At 48.9% G+C, this 16,995-nt stretch overlaps 2 protein-coding genes and 3 non-coding genes across 5 annotated transcripts; 4 read left to right on the top strand and 1 right to left on the bottom strand.

Moving 5' to 3' along the window:
• Positions 1 to 17: 17 nt before the first annotated feature.
• Rps8 (ribosomal protein S8) lies at positions 18 to 2,756 on the top strand. Its single transcript, XM_090334986.1, has 6 exons — positions 18 to 94; positions 492 to 598; positions 969 to 1,068; positions 1,635 to 1,810; positions 2,170 to 2,299; positions 2,598 to 2,756. Exons 1-6 carry the CDS (start codon positions 91 to 93, stop codon positions 2,705 to 2,707), a joined length of 627 nt encoding a protein of 208 aa, XP_090191112.1. The 5' UTR covers positions 18 to 90; the 3' UTR covers positions 2,708 to 2,756.
• On the top strand, positions 328 to 407 carry LOC150061941 (small nucleolar RNA SNORD55/SNORD39). Its single transcript, XR_016536044.1, has one exon. It is a non-coding gene; the product is annotated as a small nucleolar RNA SNORD55/SNORD39 (small nucleolar RNA).
• LOC150061940 (small nucleolar RNA SNORD46) lies at positions 798 to 901 on the top strand. Its single transcript, XR_016536050.1, has one exon. It is a non-coding gene; the product is annotated as a small nucleolar RNA SNORD46 (small nucleolar RNA).
• On the top strand, positions 2,416 to 2,484 carry LOC150061939 (small nucleolar RNA SNORD38). Its single transcript, XR_016536046.1, has one exon. It is a non-coding gene; the product is annotated as a small nucleolar RNA SNORD38 (small nucleolar RNA).
• A 2,287-nt stretch (positions 2,757 to 5,043) lies between the features above and the next one.
• Best4 (bestrophin 4) lies at positions 5,044 to 8,232 on the bottom strand. The gene is made up of 9 exons (XM_090333768.1): positions 8,081 to 8,232; positions 7,899 to 7,993; positions 7,176 to 7,409; positions 6,844 to 6,998; positions 6,360 to 6,437; positions 5,949 to 6,131; positions 5,720 to 5,800; positions 5,423 to 5,577; positions 5,044 to 5,317 (listed from the first exon to the last, which is right to left on the bottom strand). Exons 1-9 carry the CDS (start codon positions 8,230 to 8,232, stop codon positions 5,044 to 5,046), a joined length of 1,407 nt encoding a protein of 468 aa, XP_090189894.1.
• Between the last annotated feature and the right edge of the window lie 8,763 nt (positions 8,233 to 16,995).

Raw genomic sequence — 16,995 nt, 5'->3', positions numbered from 1 at the left:
CGGCCGGAAGTGATGTAGAGGAGGCGGGGCCGCGTATCACAAATGGGACCGTGAGGCTTTGCGTTTCCTCTTTCCAGCCAGCGCCGAGCGATGGGTGAGTCTTTCTCTATGCGGGGACCTGGGAGGGAGGGTGCCCTCAATCCGGAGCCATCCTCACCCGCGGCCAGCCTAGGAGTGCACTCACCCGTGCCTTCGGCTTTGAACAGCTAAGGTAAAGAGAGATTCTGGGGTTTGGGCTACCGAAGCCCGCTGAGGGCCCCGCCAGGGGCCCGGGGTGCAATCGGCAGGAACATGGCTGCCGCGGGCAGGAAGCCCAGGCGGGCCGCACGTGCATGATGACAACTCGGTAATGCTGCAAACTCCCGACTACGTCGTGGGGAAGCCAACCTTGGAGAACTGAGCGTGCGGCCCGCCCGGCGCGGTTATGTGAAGCGGGCGAACTTCGGCCGAGCCCCAGTGGCTCAAGCTCGCCTCCCTGCTCCCACATGCAGGCATCTCTCGGGACAACTGGCACAAGCGCCGCAAGACCGGGGGCAAGAGGAAGCCCTACCACAAGAAGCGGAAGTATGAGCTGGGACGCCCTGCTGCCAACACTAAGGTATGGTCCTGGCTGCCGGTGGGGAAGGGGCTTTGCAACGTGGTTTTGGCGCCCGTCCCCCAGGACTTAGTTTGGTGGAGATCGGTGCCATGTGTTGGGACTGGAGGGCTGGGCTCCGGTACCATGAGAAGGGTCGTAATTGTGGTCTGTAGACATGGCTGGCTGTCTGCGGTTGCTTTTTTTTTTTTCTTTCGACGGTGGCTAGAATGATGAGAAAGTATCCTTAGGCGTGGTTGCGGCCGTCCTGGTTGCTAATTTGCCACTTGCCAATGCAAGGACTTGTCATAGTTACACTGACTGAGCTGCCTCAGTCCAGCCCACGTACCTTTTCTGAGTCGTTTTCTCCGATAACCTGGTTCCTCCTTTCCAGATTGGCCCCCGTCGCATACACACAGTCCGAGTTCGGGGCGGCAACAAGAAATACCGCGCTCTGAGGCTGGATGTGGGCAACTTTTCCTGGGGATCTGAGTGTGAGTAGGTCTTCTGGGATGGGTAAGAACAGAGCACTGAAATGTGCTAGGCCCAGGCTAGTCTTGAAGTTGGTCCTTACTAAAAGACCCTGTTGTTTTGTGTTGGGGTGATTCATTTCCCACCAACTAATTGTGGGAAATGACCAGTAGATGGGTATGAGGTTTAGCTTGCAATGACATTGGAATTTTTTTTTTTTTTTTTTTTGCCAGTCCTGGGCTTAAACTTAGGGCCTGGGGACTGTCCTTGGATTTTTTTCAAGGCTAAAACTCTTAACACTTAAGCCTCAGCACCACTTCTGGCTTTTTTCTAAGTATGTGGTACCAAGGAATCAAACCCGGGTCTTCATGCATGGTAGGCAAGCACTCTACCACTAGGCCAAACTCCTGGCCCTGACATTGGAATTTTGGGTTCCATCATTGATAACAATGGTAGCTTGGTTTTTGTTTTAGTGGTGAGGATTGAAGGCAGGGTCTCCTGTACGTGTGTGCACCTGGCAAATGTTCTCCCACTGAGATGCACTCCAGCCCTTTAATTCTGACCTTTATTCGTTGTTTTTTGTGAACAGGTTGTACTCGTAAAACAAGGATCATTGATGTTGTCTACAATGCATCCAATAACGAGCTGGTCCGCACCAAGACCCTGGTAAAGAACTGCATCGTGCTCATTGACAGTACACCCTACCGGCTGTGGTACGAATCCCACTATGCAATGCCCCTGGGCCGCAAGAAGGGGGCCAAGCTGGTGAGTCCTTCCCTCCAAAGCATGTATAGGTTGGGGGCTGGCTTTCTGACTTTGTTGTGATAAAAATGCTCCATTGCTGAAGGAAGAACTGCCTTTAGTGCTAAAGAAGCAAGCATTGGGGCTGGGAGCATAGTTTAGTGTTATCATGGTCCACTGGCATGCACGAAGCCCTGTGTTCTATTCCCCAGAACCAAATACACAGAATAGGCCAGAAGTGGCACTATGGCTCAAGTTGCAGAGGGCTTAGCTTTAAAAAGGTGTCCAAGGACAGTGCCCACAAAAGAAGCAGCCATTAGCACAAAGCTCACAGGTTCTAATGACCTTTCTTCCCTGCACTAATTTATGTCCTCTTTACTCAGACTCCTGAAGAGGAAGAGATTTTAAACAAAAAGCGATCCAAGAAAATTCAGAAGAAATATGATGAAAGGAAAAAGAATGCCAAGATCAGCAGTCTTTTGGAGGAGCAATTCCAGCAGGGCAAGCTTCTTGGTAAGTTGGCTGTTGGATGTATTTTGGGGAAAACTAGCACACCCCGGGATACGGTGTTCTGCCTGGCATGGGGGCAAAAAAAAATGGGAAATTGTGGTTAGCATTGGTAGGACCTGTCTCGGTGATGAAAACTTTGTCCAGTTCTGCTACTGAATAAATGTGACGACAAAGTATATCTGAGGAGACGGGGCTTTTATGCCTAGCAGGTCAGGATATCCGTGCAACAGAAGAGATGAATAGATAATATCTGGCCTGTTGTCACTTTGTTTCTCTTAAGACCCCTGTATTTTTTTTTCAGCCTGCATTGCATCCAGACCAGGCCAGTGTGGCCGAGCAGATGGCTATGTGCTGGAAGGCAAAGAGCTGGAATTCTATCTGAGGAAGATCAAGGCCCGGAAAGGCAAATAAAGTCATCTACCATCCTTAGCTCATGTAATAAAGGTGTTTATTCTATGTACTCTGTTCTATTTCTCTGATGGTTTGCAACTTTTGTTGTAGGATTATCACACCATAAATTTCCCCCCTACTCATGGTCTCTCACAAGGACTTCTTGTTGGGGCTGAGTTCAAATCATGATCTTTTTTTCCCCCCGTCCTGGTTCTTGAACTCAGGGCCTGGGCACTGTCCTTGATATTTTGCTCTAAAATAGTACTTTACCATTAGTCCATGGGGCCATTTCTTTAAGCATTTCAGTATAGAAAATGGGACTTGCAGTGTAGCTCAGTGGCAAAGCGCTAAGCAAAAGCAACATCCTGGGTTTGATCCCCAGTACCAAAAAAAATGTGAATTTAATGGCTGGGTGTGGTGACTCACACCTGTAATCTTAGCTACTCAGAAGACTGAGATCTCAGGATTTCATTCAAAGCCACTAAAATCCTTAAGATTTATCTTGAATTAACCACTAGAAAAATGGGAAGTAGTGCTGGTAACCTTTTGCTGAAGAGCTCAGGGGCAATGCCCAGTGTTTGGGTACCATGACCCACAAAGAAAATATATCGTCAAATTGCAGTCAACTCCAAGAGCTATAACAGTAGTTAGGATTTAAGTGAGCCACACAACTATACATCTTGATTTAAGTTGTCTTGGAGAATGGCAAGCAAGTATACTAGATATTTAGCTTTTTCATTCTAGAGCACTAGTTCTGCCAGTCTTACCAGCTTATTACTGGCTAGTTAAACTTTTCCTTACTTACCCTGGCTGGCTTTGAACTGTGGTCAATTTTACTGGCTTGTTTTTCCAAGTGCTTGTACACAGGTTTCAAGTGACCGTTTTGTCTTGATTATCTACCTTTTATCCTAGCTACTTTTGCAGATGGTGGGTTTGGAAAAGATTTCTGGAGCTTGAACTCTAGGCCATATTCCTTGCCATGTGAGCGGCACCACTTCTGTGGTACCTGAGAATTGAACCCTAGCATGTGGGTAAGCAGTTTACGCTAGGTCAAACTCCCAGTGCCTCCCCTTTGAGGTGTAGCCCTGAGCTCTTCAGCTCAAGACTACGGCCTCCTTGAAGCACAGTGTATCATTGGGCTTGGAACTCAAGCTAGGCCACTCAGCTCAAGGCCACCACCCTGCCCTTGAGCCAATCCTCTCCCCCTTTTCTATGGGAGATAAGATTCTCAGATCCTTTGTGCTGTTGACTTTGAACCTTGATGCTGAGTAGATAGGATTACAGGCTTAAGCCACCAGGTCTGGTTCCCTCACCCAGTTTTTGTTTTGTTTTTTACTTATTTTTGTGCCAGTCCTAGGGACTGAACTCAGGTCCTGAGCACTATCCTTGGGCTTTTTCCTCAGGCTAGCACTCTCCACTTGAGCCACAGCACCATTTCTGGCTTTTTCTATGTATGTGGTACCGAGGAATTGAACCCGGGTCTTCGTGCATGCTAGGCAAGCACTCTACCACTAGGCCAAACTCCCGGCCCTAAGACAACAGTCTTTTGCTATTCCCACAGGCTCTTTCCCATCTTCTGGACATTTCAGGCTTACCATAGTCATGGGGAGTAGAGAGGAAAGCTTAATAAATAGTCCTGATGGTGTTTAGCTCCCGCTTCCAGTCAAATCAGCTTCTAGGTCGTATTGCCAAGCCCTTTATTCCTGTTCAGTTTTAAAGATAAGTAATGTGTATACATTCTCATAACAAAAGTTCCAGAACAGGGCCGGGAGTTTGGCCTAGTGGTAGAGTGCTCACCTACCATGCATGAAGCCCTGGGTTTGATTCCTTGCTACCACATGTAGCAGAGTGCTAGCCTTGAGCAAAAAGTGTCCAAGGACAATGCCCATTCCCTGAGTTCAAGTCCCAGGACTTGCGTGGCAAAGATAAAGTTCCAAGACATTCACTGCCTTTTCTACTTAGGTTATGAAAGTGTATGCTTCTATACATGTTTTTTGTTGTTTTGGGTTTTGTTTTGTTTGAACTCAGGGCCTGAGCACTGTCCTTGGGTTTTCTCAAGGCTAGAGCTCTACCACTTTAGCCACAGCACCACTTCTGGCTTTTTCTATGTAGTGGTACAGAGGAATTGAAATGAGGGGGTCTTCATATATGACTCGAGCTGTCATTCCAAGACCAACAACACAACTGCTGTTTTCAGCAACACTTGTGCTCCGTCTCTATGTTGTGAGAGCTCAGGGGTATCCAACAGTGGACAAAACTCCAGGCACTGGAGGCCTCACTCCTTGTAGCCTTGTCCAAGTTTCCTTCCTCACCCCAGCCTTGGGCTTGGCTGTGTTGGGGACAACATGAGGGCAGTCTCAGGGTTCCAGGTGTTCATCTGGCAATTCTACTGTTACTTCTTCCTCAATGCGTTGAGCAGCCTCAGCTTCTCCTCCCTCTTCACCTCTGAAGCGCAGCAGATGAGGGGTCCGGGGGACAACTCGGCGACCAAAGTTCCGGAGGCTGATGGCAGGAGAGGGTGCACCAGTCCCCAGAAAGCGGCTGAGCAGTGGGGTCTGTGTAGTGGGCACAGGCCCAGCCAGCCTCGGGGAGGCCTCCACCTGCACGCTCTGCTCCGGGTCATCACTCATTCTGAGGGTCGGAGGGTAGAACTTGAGACCAGTCAGGGATGGGGCAGTGACGCTGGTGCCCGGATTCCTGGGGAGGCCAGGAATCTGGTTAGTAGGGACCACTTACCGCAGGTTGAAGGTGGAACCCAGGAAGGAAGGCCGCAGTGAGTCAGCCGCTGTGGCTGCTGTGTAGGGCGGCTGTGGCTGTTCCTCATCCCAGTATGCATCCTTGTCTGCGGGGGGCAGGTTCTGGTACATGTCATCCACTGCCAGTAGGGACACCTGGGCTAGCAGAAAGACAGCACGCTGCAGATGTTCCTTCTTCTTCCACCTGTACTGAGCTGCTGGGGGAGGGAGCCAAGGCGAGGCCCCTGGACCCCAGCTCCACAACTCGCAGCTACCCCTAGATCCTGGTCCCACACACCTGCAAGTTTCGGTCTATGAGTTGGTTAGTCTCAAAATCGTCATCATCTTCACCAAAGGGATTGATGATCTGTTCTGCCACCTGTTAATCAGATGACCTATTAGACCGTGTCATCTGGACCCAGAGTCCCTCTGTCCCCAGTGTTAGAGTGCAACAGTGGTTTTGTTTTTTTTTTTCCTGTGCCCACATCTCTGAGGAATGGGCTGACCTGATCATCTGAAGTGCCCACCTTGAGCCAGCCAGCATAGAAGAAGAACTGCAGCAGTGTTGTGAGAGGGACATACATGTCCAGGTCCCCCAGGGCTGGTGGTGGCTCAAGCTCCTGAGGTTTTTCAGTTCCTGCCTCTGGCTCCACAAACTGCCGGCCAACCAGGGTGAGAGCAAAGAAGGAGTATACAGCTATAGTCACCACCTGGAGAAGGGAAAACCAGAACTACCATTCTTGCTTCTGAGGACCTGGGAGGAATCTGACAAGTCATAGGGTGGGGATAGGATTATTTTGCCCAAAAGGAAGAGACCCTTTGACGATAAGCCCTTGCCTGTGAAGTGCCTCTCGGACTGGGCCCTGGGTAAGGACCAGCTCTTAATACTCCTGAGAATCATGCAGAGGCACTGGGACTGGAAAGGTGAAGGCAGTTACCTGGGTGTAGACGAGAGGGATGCTGATCCAGTCATAGTGGAACAGCATGCTGCACTTGGCACGGTACTTGTTCAGCTCCTGGTGGAACAGCAGGAAGAAGAGGTCAGCAGAGCCGAGGAGGAAGACTAGGAAGGGAACAAACCTGAGAATCAATCTGCATTCAGATTATCAGGCTGGGTGCCTGGGATGGGAAGCAGTTTAGCAAGGTCGTGGCTAACACAGGCCCTGGAGCCAGAATGACTGTAGATTACATCTCCACTAACTGCTTGTGGAGAAACTAACTAGCTTTACTGCTCTGTGCCTCAGTTTCTTCATTTGGGAAAACATTATTTTGAGAGTTAAGTAAGCTAATACAAGTACTTGCTTCCAAGAATGTGTGGCACTATATTGGTAGTGCCATTGAAGTGTTAAGTACCATCCAGAATTATTTGTTTGCATAACTAGACTATGGAAGGCCATGTGCCCTGATCCTGGACTGACTCACTTCCAGAAGGAGACAAAGAGCGATGTCATCACGGATTCGCCCATCTCTGCGGGCCTGGGCTGCCAGGTTAGTGAACCAGACGCAGGGGACCCAGTACTTGTTGAAGTCGGATTTCAGGCTCTCAAATTTTTTCCTCTCTTCCAGGGACATAAAACCTGCGAGGGTGAAGTAGGTGCAGACCCCCGCTCCGCCACCAGAGGGCAGCATTTTACAGCTGCCCTCGCTCGTGGGCATCCACCACCCGCAGTCCCGGAGCATGCCACCAGGGGGCCCCGAATACCCCGCTGGGGTCCGACCTCCAGCCCCAGCGCCAGCCCCTGCCGGCCGCGAACCTGCGTCCACCACGTGCTGCATGGTAGGGAAGCGCTTGAGCACGCGGGTGCTCACCGAGCGCAGCACCAGCACCGAGGCCAGGTTGGCATAGCGGATGAGGGTGCGGCGGAGCAGGCGGCCGCGCTGGTCCACGCCGTGCACGCTGGCCGAGATGACGCACATCAGCTGGTCCGGCAGCGGGATGCTGGTGTACTGAGCCCACCAGCGGTTGACAACCAGGGTCACATAGAAACCTGCGGAGCCCACGTGGGGAGTGGGGGCAGGAAGCAGGCCGGGGGAGAGGCTTTCCCACCCCACACTGCCCCATCCTCCCACCCCCACCCCGCAGGGGCCCTGGCCTGGCTCTTGAACCCAGAGAGAGAGGGGACATGTTCAGCTTCATCAACTCTGCCTCTTCCTCCCTCCTACCACCCTGCTGGAACAGGACCAGAGGGAGAAGGGCATACCTTTTGGGAGGAGGGGAAATAGAGGAGTTCAAGGCCAGGTGATGGTTAACCCTCAGTCTGTTTCCAGAGGGGGGGGACGGTCCCTCTTCCCAGCTGCCCTCCAGGCCCCCGCCTGAGTGGGGTTCATGTCTGTGCAGAGTGATGGTCCAGCGAGTGCCTGACAGGCTCCAGGCCTGGGGAAGCCCTGGACGCAGCATTAGCTGGCTCCAGCTGTTCAGTGCTATTAGCCAGGGTCAGGGGAAAGAAGACAGTAAAGAGAACAGAAGGGGACCTCACCCAGTACGAAGGACAAGGGGATGAGCTCCGCAGAGCGGCTGCAGTACTGGGCCACCTGGGCGTACACATGCTTCTGCTCCTGAGTCAGCAGCAACCTAGGAAGAACAGAGGTAGGCCTGAGCTAGAGGGACATGGGCAGCTAGGCCCCCACAGGCCAGGCCAGCCCTGAGGGTCTCCCTTACCGGTAGGTGATGCTGAGTGTGGCATACAGGGCAGAGAAGAGCAGGAACTCCTTGTAGAGCAGCTTGTAGATGCTGCCCCTCCAGCGCAGGAGCAGCCCCGAGAAGCCTCCGAAGCGCGCCTCCGCCACTTTGAGGGTGTATGAAACTGTCATGGTGCTGGCGCCTAGGGTAGAAGGTCACCCGTCTCTGAAGACATCACTAAGCTTAGCTCCCCAAGCTCGTCACCTCTTGTCACCCACATCCCAGCCTTTACTCTGCGTGTAGACACTGGGGCGGACAAATACAACCCATCCGCTGCAAAGCAAAGGTGAAGCCAGAGTGAAGCTGGGCAAAGTGAGACACTGAGCTCTTGCACCTGCAGAAATAAATAGATGCCGTACTTCCAGCAAGGCCCCAAGCCTCCCACACACCTGTGACCTTAGCACTTAGAAGGCTGAGGCAGGAGGATCTTGAGTCAGACGTCAGCCTGGCTTATATTGCCAAACCTTGACTCAAGGGGAAAAAAGAAAAAGAAAACCCCAATTCCATTCCAGCCCAGAGCCACACTTTTCCCTGGGGCTTTGTTCTGGAACCTGATTATCTGGTCTCTCAGAGCCCAGGGCCTGTTCATCTTCCTTCATCCTGCCTACCTTCTCTGAGCAGCAGCCTGGAAAACTGAACCAGTCTTCACTCCTCACAAATTTAAGTATCTACTAGATCCATAAAGTTAGGCTGGAACAAGGTTATCATTGATGAATTGAGGCTGTCACTCAACTTCCTCTGGTCCTGGGAACTTGACCTGCCTTTCTACCCCTGCAAGGTGAGGCTGGCCATTTAGTGGCAGAAGTGCCATCTTCCCTGACTCCACAGCTCATCATAGACGACTCTATGTCCTTCAAACAAGAGTGACTGCGATTACTGGCATCCTGGGAAGACAGACTCAGGATAAACTATTAAAATACCAGCTGCTTGGAGCCGGGAGTTTGCTCTAGTGGTAGAGTGCTTGCCTAGCATGCACAAAGGCCCGGATTCGATTCCTCAGTACCACATATATAGAAAAAGCCGGACAGGGCCAGGAGTTTGGCCTAGTTGTAGAGTGCTTGCCTAGCATGCACAAAGACTCGGGTTCAATTCCTCAGTACCACATACATAGAAAAAAGCCGGAAGTGGTGCTGAGGCTCAAGTGGTAGAGCTCTAGCCTTGAGAAAGTCCAAGGACCGGGCTCATGCCCTAGCTCAAGCCCAGGACTGGCAAAAAAAAAAAAAAAAAAAAAAAGCTGGGAGTGATGCTGTGGCTCCAGTGGTAGAGTGCTTGCCTTGAGCAAGAGAAGCTCAGAGACAGTGCCCAGGCCCAGAGTTCAAGCCCCAGGACTAGCCCAAAACAACAACAACAAAAAGGTGTGGACAAGTGATTATAAGCTTGAGCTCAGAAGTCAGAAACAGATCTGAATTCCAGCTTTCTGTAACCTTGTGCAAGTTACCTAACCTCTGAACTTCAGCTCCCTCTTCCACAAAGCACAATGGATAACGCCAACCTCAAAGGCAATCGTGAGTATTCACAGCTCGGCACACTGTGGGCCCTCAGCTAGTATTGCTAAACGTCAAATCTGTTCCCTTTGGTTTCTACCTACTTGTTTCCTGGTGCCTTCCAAGCTTTCCTGAACCAGAACATGCTTCAGATATGAGGAAGCTGAGACCGTTCTCTGGATGCTCTGCCAGGATGGGCCCCGGGCCCCTGGCGCTACACCCGGGTTCTCTGAGAGTCACCACATTTACTTCTCATAGTCCTCTAATCTAGCTTTTTTTTTTTTTTTTTGGTAGCAGATGTGGAGGTGGAGAGCTTTTTGGCTATCTATCCCAGATCTGAGGCAAGCTAAATATCCTCCACCACCAAGCTACACCCCAAAAGAGGCAGACCTCATTACTATTACTATTATTATTATTGTGTATGTATGTGTGTGGGGGTCCTGGGCTTGAACTCTGCCTGTGCACTGTCCCTGAGCTCTTCAGATCAAGGCTACTGCCCTACCCTTGAGCCAAGCCCAACTTCCCATTTTCTAGAGGTTAATTGGAGATAAGAGTCTCAGGTCCTTTTGTGCCCAGGCTGGCTTTGAACCTTGATCCTCAGATCTCAGCCTCCTGAGTAGCTAGGATTACAGGGGTGAGCCACTGTGCCCGGCTCATTCTTAACTGCTCCTTCAAGATTCAGCTGAGAACTATTTTTCTTCACCCCCTTATACCAGTGTTGCCTCCCACACCAGACTCCAATCAAAGGTAAAAAGGGATAGTAAGGTCTCTATGCCATAGATTGTACAATGCAGACAGCATGAATGGTAAAGAACCCAGGAAGAAATACCTGGCGTAGTGGCACATGCCTGTAAGCAACAATAAAGACTTGAAATCTGGAAGACTTCTTTTCTTTCCCTCCCTCCTTCCCAATCTCTTTTCTCCTCCTCCTCCTCTTCCTCCTGCTCCACCTCCCTCTGTCTCTCTGCCACTCTCCCTCTCTATTTTTAACATGAAAGACATCCAGTTCTACCACTGTCAGCCTGCCCTGCCTGCCTTTTTTGTGAGCTTTCTCAGATGAGTCATGGTCTGAAAACCTATTCATGGCCTGACTGGTGTTATGTCCTCCTTTCAGATGAGAAACCTCCATGAGTAAAGGAAAACATGGGGGGGAGTGTGTGTGTGTGATGTGTGTGTGTGTGTACGCGTGCACATGCACAAGCACATACAAGCAATCAGAACGTGAGCTCCAGAAGGTAAGAACAGTTCCAGAGCCTCAGCCATGAGGGCCCACGCAGCCCCTTCCTAAGCTTTGATCTGTGCCTTTCCTTGAGCATTGCAGGCTGCTTATCACTGAAAGATGTTCTAGGCCTTAGGCAGCCAGCCTCTGGGTCTCCCTGGCAGCTGCCCAGGGCAGCCCAGCTGGGGTGGCTGCTCTGAGGTTCTAGGCACCACTCTGCTACTAGCACGCAGATCTGTGAGTTTCCCACAGAGCCAGGGCAAAGCTACAGGACCCAAAGCCTCCACCCTAGGAAGGGCCACTCACTCGGCCTCCTTCCTGGATCAGCTTATCTCCCTTCCCACTGCACACACGGCCTCTTCCCCCCAGTTTATGGCTCAGGAGAGGGAACCTTGCAGTCCATAAATCACTCGTCCCACCCTGCTTATCCCCACATCTATTTCTCCCTCTTTGGAGTTCTGCCCTCCATTGCCCTTCCCTCCTCTCTCCTACGTGAGTCAGAGGGTTAGCCTTGGCCTTGGCAAGCCACTTAACTTCTGCATGCGTAGTTTCTCCATGGAGAAGCAGAGGCAATAATGCCAGTCTGAGTTGTGATTATTAAGTGAGTTATCAGTATAAATGGTTCAGAATAGCACAGTGGTAAACACAAAGAATAATCTAGCTGTTAGCACTTTTTTTTCCCGGTAGGTTTGGGGGGTCTTACTGTGTAGGCTAGGCTAGCCTGAACTCACCGTCTTCCTGTGTTAGCCTGATTAGCACATAATTTACTATGGGCTGTAGCACACACCAACCATCCCCAAGGTCACTCTCCAATTGCCCCTGGTAAGTGCTAGCCTACCTGGCATCTCTCACTCCCTCATCTCCTCAGGTCTGACTCTGAGCTGCTGTGGAGACAGGGAGTCTGGGACGTGTGTTCAACCGGGCAGCAAGGCTAATAGAATCTTTTGGGGGATGGAGACCCAGAGAGCTCAGAAAACCTCAGCAGGATATGGGTCACTGTAGGAAGGGGACAGGTTTGAAGACAGGAACCCCATGACTGCAGAAAAGAGACACTGTGAAAAGTGGAATCAGACAGATTTCAGTTTTCTCATCTATATAGTGGGGATAACAAGATCACATCTACATGATAGGTCACTGTGCATCATCAATATGATCAATGCAGCCCAGCCCTGTAGCTCACACCTGTAATCCTAGCTACTCAGGAGGCTGAGGATCATGGTTCAAAGCCATCCCAGTCAGGAAAGTCTAAAAGACTCTTATCTCCATTTAACCACCAGAATACTGGAAGTGTAGAGCACTAGCTTTGAGCAAAAGAGTTCAAGGACAGCAACAAGGCCCTGAGTTCAAGCCCTAGGAATGACCAAAAAAAACCCCCCAAAACAAAAAACCAATGCCCAAGACCTGAGTTCAAGTACCACTACCAGCACCCCCCAGAAAGTAAGTTCTCTTAGTGAGCTGGACTATAGGAGAGATGATATTCTTTTTTTCCATATATTTTTTATAATTAACAGAAGGGTTACATTATATTCACCAGATAGAAGGTGCATTACTTCACAAACATTGATACCCTTTTTCATGTCTTGGCCCCCATTTCCCTCGAGAGATGATATTCTTATTTTTGCTTTTTGTTTTGTTGTTTTGTTTTGCTAGTCTTGGGACTTGGGTCTGAGCACTGTCCCTGGGCTTCTTTTTGCTCAAGGCTAGCACTCTACCACCTGAGCCACTTTTGGATTTTTCTATTTATGTGGTGCTGAAGAATTGAATCCAGGGCTTTATGCATGCTAGGCAAGCACTCTACCGCTAAGCCTGAGATGATGTTGTCTTTCATTTCTTTCTCTCTCTCTCTTTCTTTCGTTTGCCTTCCTTCCTTCCTTCCTCCTTCCCTCCCTTTCTTTCTGTCTTTTGTTTTGTTTTGTCTTGTTTGTCATAACCCTTGAACTCTGGGCCAGGGCACTGTCTCTGAGCTCTTCAGCTCAAGGATAATGTTCTATCATTTTGAGCCACAGTGCTAAGTCTTGTTTTCTAGTGGTTAACTGGAGATAACTGGACTTTCCTGCCCTGGTGGGCTTTGAATCATAATCCTCAGATCTCAGCATCCTGAGAAGCTAGGATTATAGGTGTGAGCCAGGGGACCTAGCTTCTGAGATGATATTCTGTAGGTTTATGGGGTACAGGGTTATATTCTGGCCAGAGTATTTCTCTGAATCTCAGGTAGTAGGTCCATTTACTCTCTCAGCCAAAACCAGTGTGTGGAGCTTACTAAAATTTCTTATAAAATTAAAGGTCATAGCCAAGTATTGGTGTTCACACCTGTAATCCTAGCTACTCGGGAGATGGAAATCTGTTGGGTTTTGAAATCAGGCCTTGTCCTTGAGTTCTTTCACTCAAGGCTAAGGCTTTACCACTTTGACCCACCAGGCCACTTTTGTTGGTGGTTAATTGGAGGTAAGAGTCTTTCAAACTTTCCTTCCTAGAGCTAGCTTTAAACCTGAATACTCAGATTTCAGAGTGCAGAGTAATAAGGATTTCAGGCAAGCGCAATTAGCACCCAGCTGGAGACTCATATCTCCAATTAGCCACCTAAAATCCAGAAGGGAGCAGTGGCCCAAACTTGAGCCCTAGACTTGAGCACAAAAGCTCAGGAACAGTGCTAGGCCCAGGGTTTAAGCCTATACTGACAATAAAATAAAAAGCCATTAGTGTACTGGTATAGTTCAATGGTAGAGTGATAAAATGCTTGCCTATCATGTACGAGGCACTGGGTTAAATCCCCAGTGCAAAAATAAATTAATTAAACAATTAAATAAACTTGTGGCACATTCCTGTAATCCTAGCTACTCAGGAGGCTAAGAACTGAGGATCATGGTTCAAAGCCAGCCCAGGAAAGAAAGTCCATAAGAATTTTAACTCCTGGTGAGGCTCTTATCTTCAATTAACCATCAAAAAGCCAGAAGTGGATGTGTAGCTCTAATGATAGAGCACTAACTTTAAGCATATAAGCTCAGGGACAGCACCCAGCCCCTAAGATCAAGTCTCAGAACAAGTACCAAATAAATAAATTACAGGCTGTATGAACTAAACTGTGCCCTTTCCCAATTCACCCAACTCATACTTTGAAATCTTTTTTTTTTTTTTTTTGCCAGTCCTGGGGCTTGAGCTCAGGGCTTGAACACTGTCCTTGGACTTTCTCAAGGCTAGAGCCCTACCACTTGAGCCACAGCACCATTTCTGGCTTTTTTCTATGTATGTGGTACCGAGGAATTGAACCCAGGTCTTCCTGCATGCTAGGCAGGTACTCTACCACTAGGCTAAACACTCAGCCCCATACTTTGAAATCTTAACCCCCAGTTCCTCTGAATGGTGGTATGCTTGGCTAGGGTCTTTGAAAAAATAATTAAGTTAGATATAGCTATTAAGATAAACCTAATCCAATCTAACTGGAGTTCTCTAAAAGGATAAGGACTGTGGGGGCATGGCTCATGCCTGTAATTCTAGCTACTCAGGAGGCTGAGATCACGGGAATCTCGGTTCAAAGCCAGTCCAAGCACTCAAATTCATTAGTCTCTTATCTCCAATTAACCATAAAACCAGAAGTGATGTTGAGGTTCAAGTGATAGAAGGACAGTTCCCAGGCCTAGAGTTCAAGGCCCAAGACAAAGTTGCTCAGACCCAGATAAAGATCATATGAAACCAGAGAAGGCCACTCAAAATAATAATCCTAGCTGGGTGTGGTGGTATATACCTTTAATCTACATAGAGAGATGTTGTCTCAAACACCAACCAAAAAACCTTCCCCATCAAAACAAATAAAACAGATAAAGTAAGGACGGAGGGGCGGAAAGAGAGAGAAAAACAGAAACAGAGAAATTACCTAGAAATCAATCAAATCTTTACCTTGGACTTACAGACCCCAGAATTGCTAAAATAAATTTCTGCCACTTAAATCACTCAACTTACAGTATTTTGTTATGGCAGTTCTAGCAACCTAATACAGAGATATTTGGATTTGCTGTTTGTTTGTTTGATTGTTTGCCAGTCCTGGACTCGAGCTCAGGGCCTGAGCACTGTCCCTGGGCTTTCCTCAAGTTTAGCGGTCTACCTACCATTTGAGTCACCACTTTTGGCTTTTTCTGTGTAAGTGGTACTGAGGAATTGAACCAAGGACTTCCTGCATGCTAGGCAAGCGCTCTACCACTAGGCCACACATACTCCCAGCCTACCATTTCTCCCCCCACCACACTCCCAGTCATGGGATTTGAACTCTGGGTCTGGGCGCTGTCCCTGAGCTCTACAGCTCAAGGCTACCACCCTACCCCTTGAGCCACAGTACCACTTCTGGTTTTCTGGTGTCTCATGGACTTTAGTGCCTTGGCTGGCTTTGAACCGAGATCCTCAGATCTCAGCTTCCTGAGTAGCTAGGATTACTGCTGAGAGCCACCAGGCCTGGTTATCACCCCACCATTTCTATCCCTTAGGAATTGCTGACCTGTGAGGATAAAGACCAAATTCCTGAGCATGGCACTCAAGCCCTTCCTGCCCACCACATGCTTATTTACCTGTGGCTTTCCACATCTCAGCCTGTTTGGGGTCTCCCTTTGGTGGTGGTGAAGGGAAAATTTGAAGTAGTTCCCTGTGAGTCTGCTGAGAACATAGGACCTCTGACAGGAAATGGAGTTAAGCCAGAGGATGGGAGACCTGTGGGCTGCTGAGTCAAAAGACCAACTCAGACCTGTGTGTGAGGGCAAGACAGATCCAAGTACATGCAGATGAGATATTAGTGAGATAAACTTGGCAGGAATTAGGTATACGTATTTGTTTTCTTTGCAGTAGGTGCTTGGTTTGTTCTTTCGTTTACTTCCTTCACAGCCTACAATTACTTTGTTTATAGACTTGTCTAGTATCTGCTTCCATAAAGCAGAATCAAGTAAACTAAACAAGGGTTGTCACCTTGACCATTCTTATTCCAAGCCTAGCACTTAGAAGGCGTTTCCAAAATTTTGAGAGGTCTTAATGATTTAGTGATTGATTGGCTGGACCAGAGTGAAAACAGATTTGAGGGATTCTGCGAGATGGAAAGGAGGCCTGGGGGAGGGGGATGAGGTTAGGGCCAACTCTGTTGTACAGTTGGGTGCCAGTAGCTCACAGATGTAATCCTAGCTACTCAAGAGGCTGAAGTCTGAGGATTGAGGTTTGAAGCTAGCTCAGACAAGAAAATTTGTGAGACTCCTTTTTCCAGTTAACTGCAGAAAAGTGAAACTGTAGCTCAAGTGATAGAGAACCAGCTTTAAGTGAAAAAGCTAAGAGATAGCACCAAGGCAGCCCTGAGTTCGAGCCCCAGTACCAGCACCCCTGCCGACCCCCCCAAAAAAGCATTGTATATGTAGATGGACAAGTTAAACTGAAACCTGAGCACAAACAAGAAGTCCTTACTGTCACTTTGGGACAAATTCAAAATTTTCAGGGGTATTTCAGTCCTGTCTCTGACTCTCACCCTATGAAAGATGGGTACTGAGCAGGGTCTTACTGTTCCTGGTGAGCACAAAACTAACTGTGCACAGCTCCTAACGTTTGAAACTTTGTAATTTCCATTTTTCACCAGAATAAAAGCACTGGGTACTTCAGAAGGGATAAAGATCCCATAGGAGCCTGAGATCTGCAAGCATGTAGAACTAATATCACCAGAAAAAGGATCTTATAAGAGGTCTATAAAGGAACTTACTAATTTTGAGGGGCTAGGTATATAGCTTAGAGGTAGAGCATGTTCTTAGCATGCTCTCCCTCCACCAAAACAACAGCAACAAAACAAAACAGAGGGGGGGGGGGATATATAGGAGTAGGTAGCAGAAGATGGGGGGCCTGGAGCGTGAAAAAAAGTCTTGAGTGCTGGGAGTTTGGCCTAGTGGTAGAGTGCTTGCCTAGCATCCATGAAGACCGGGGTTCAATTCCTCAGTACCATATACATAGAAAAAAGCTGGAAATGGTGCTGGCTCAAGTGGTAGAGCTCTAGCCTTGAGAAACCCAAGGAAGGGCTGGTAGTTTGGTCTAGTGGTAGAGCGCTTGTCTAGCATGCACGAAGACCTGGGTTTGATTCCTTGGTACCACATACATAGAAAAAAAGCCAGAAGTGGTGCTGAGGCTCAAGTGGTAGAGCTCTAGCCTTGAGAAAGTCCAAGGACAGTGCTCAGGCCTTG

The sequence above is a fragment of the Megascapheus bottae genome, chromosome 6 (assembly GCF_031878675.1).
Source record: "Megascapheus bottae isolate mThoBot1 chromosome 6, mThoBot2.hap1, whole genome shotgun sequence".
Lineage (NCBI taxonomy): Eukaryota > Metazoa > Chordata > Mammalia > Rodentia > Geomyidae > Megascapheus > Megascapheus bottae.
The sequence above is the reverse complement of the archived record's forward strand: the minus strand, read 5'-3'. Positions and strand labels throughout refer to the sequence as shown.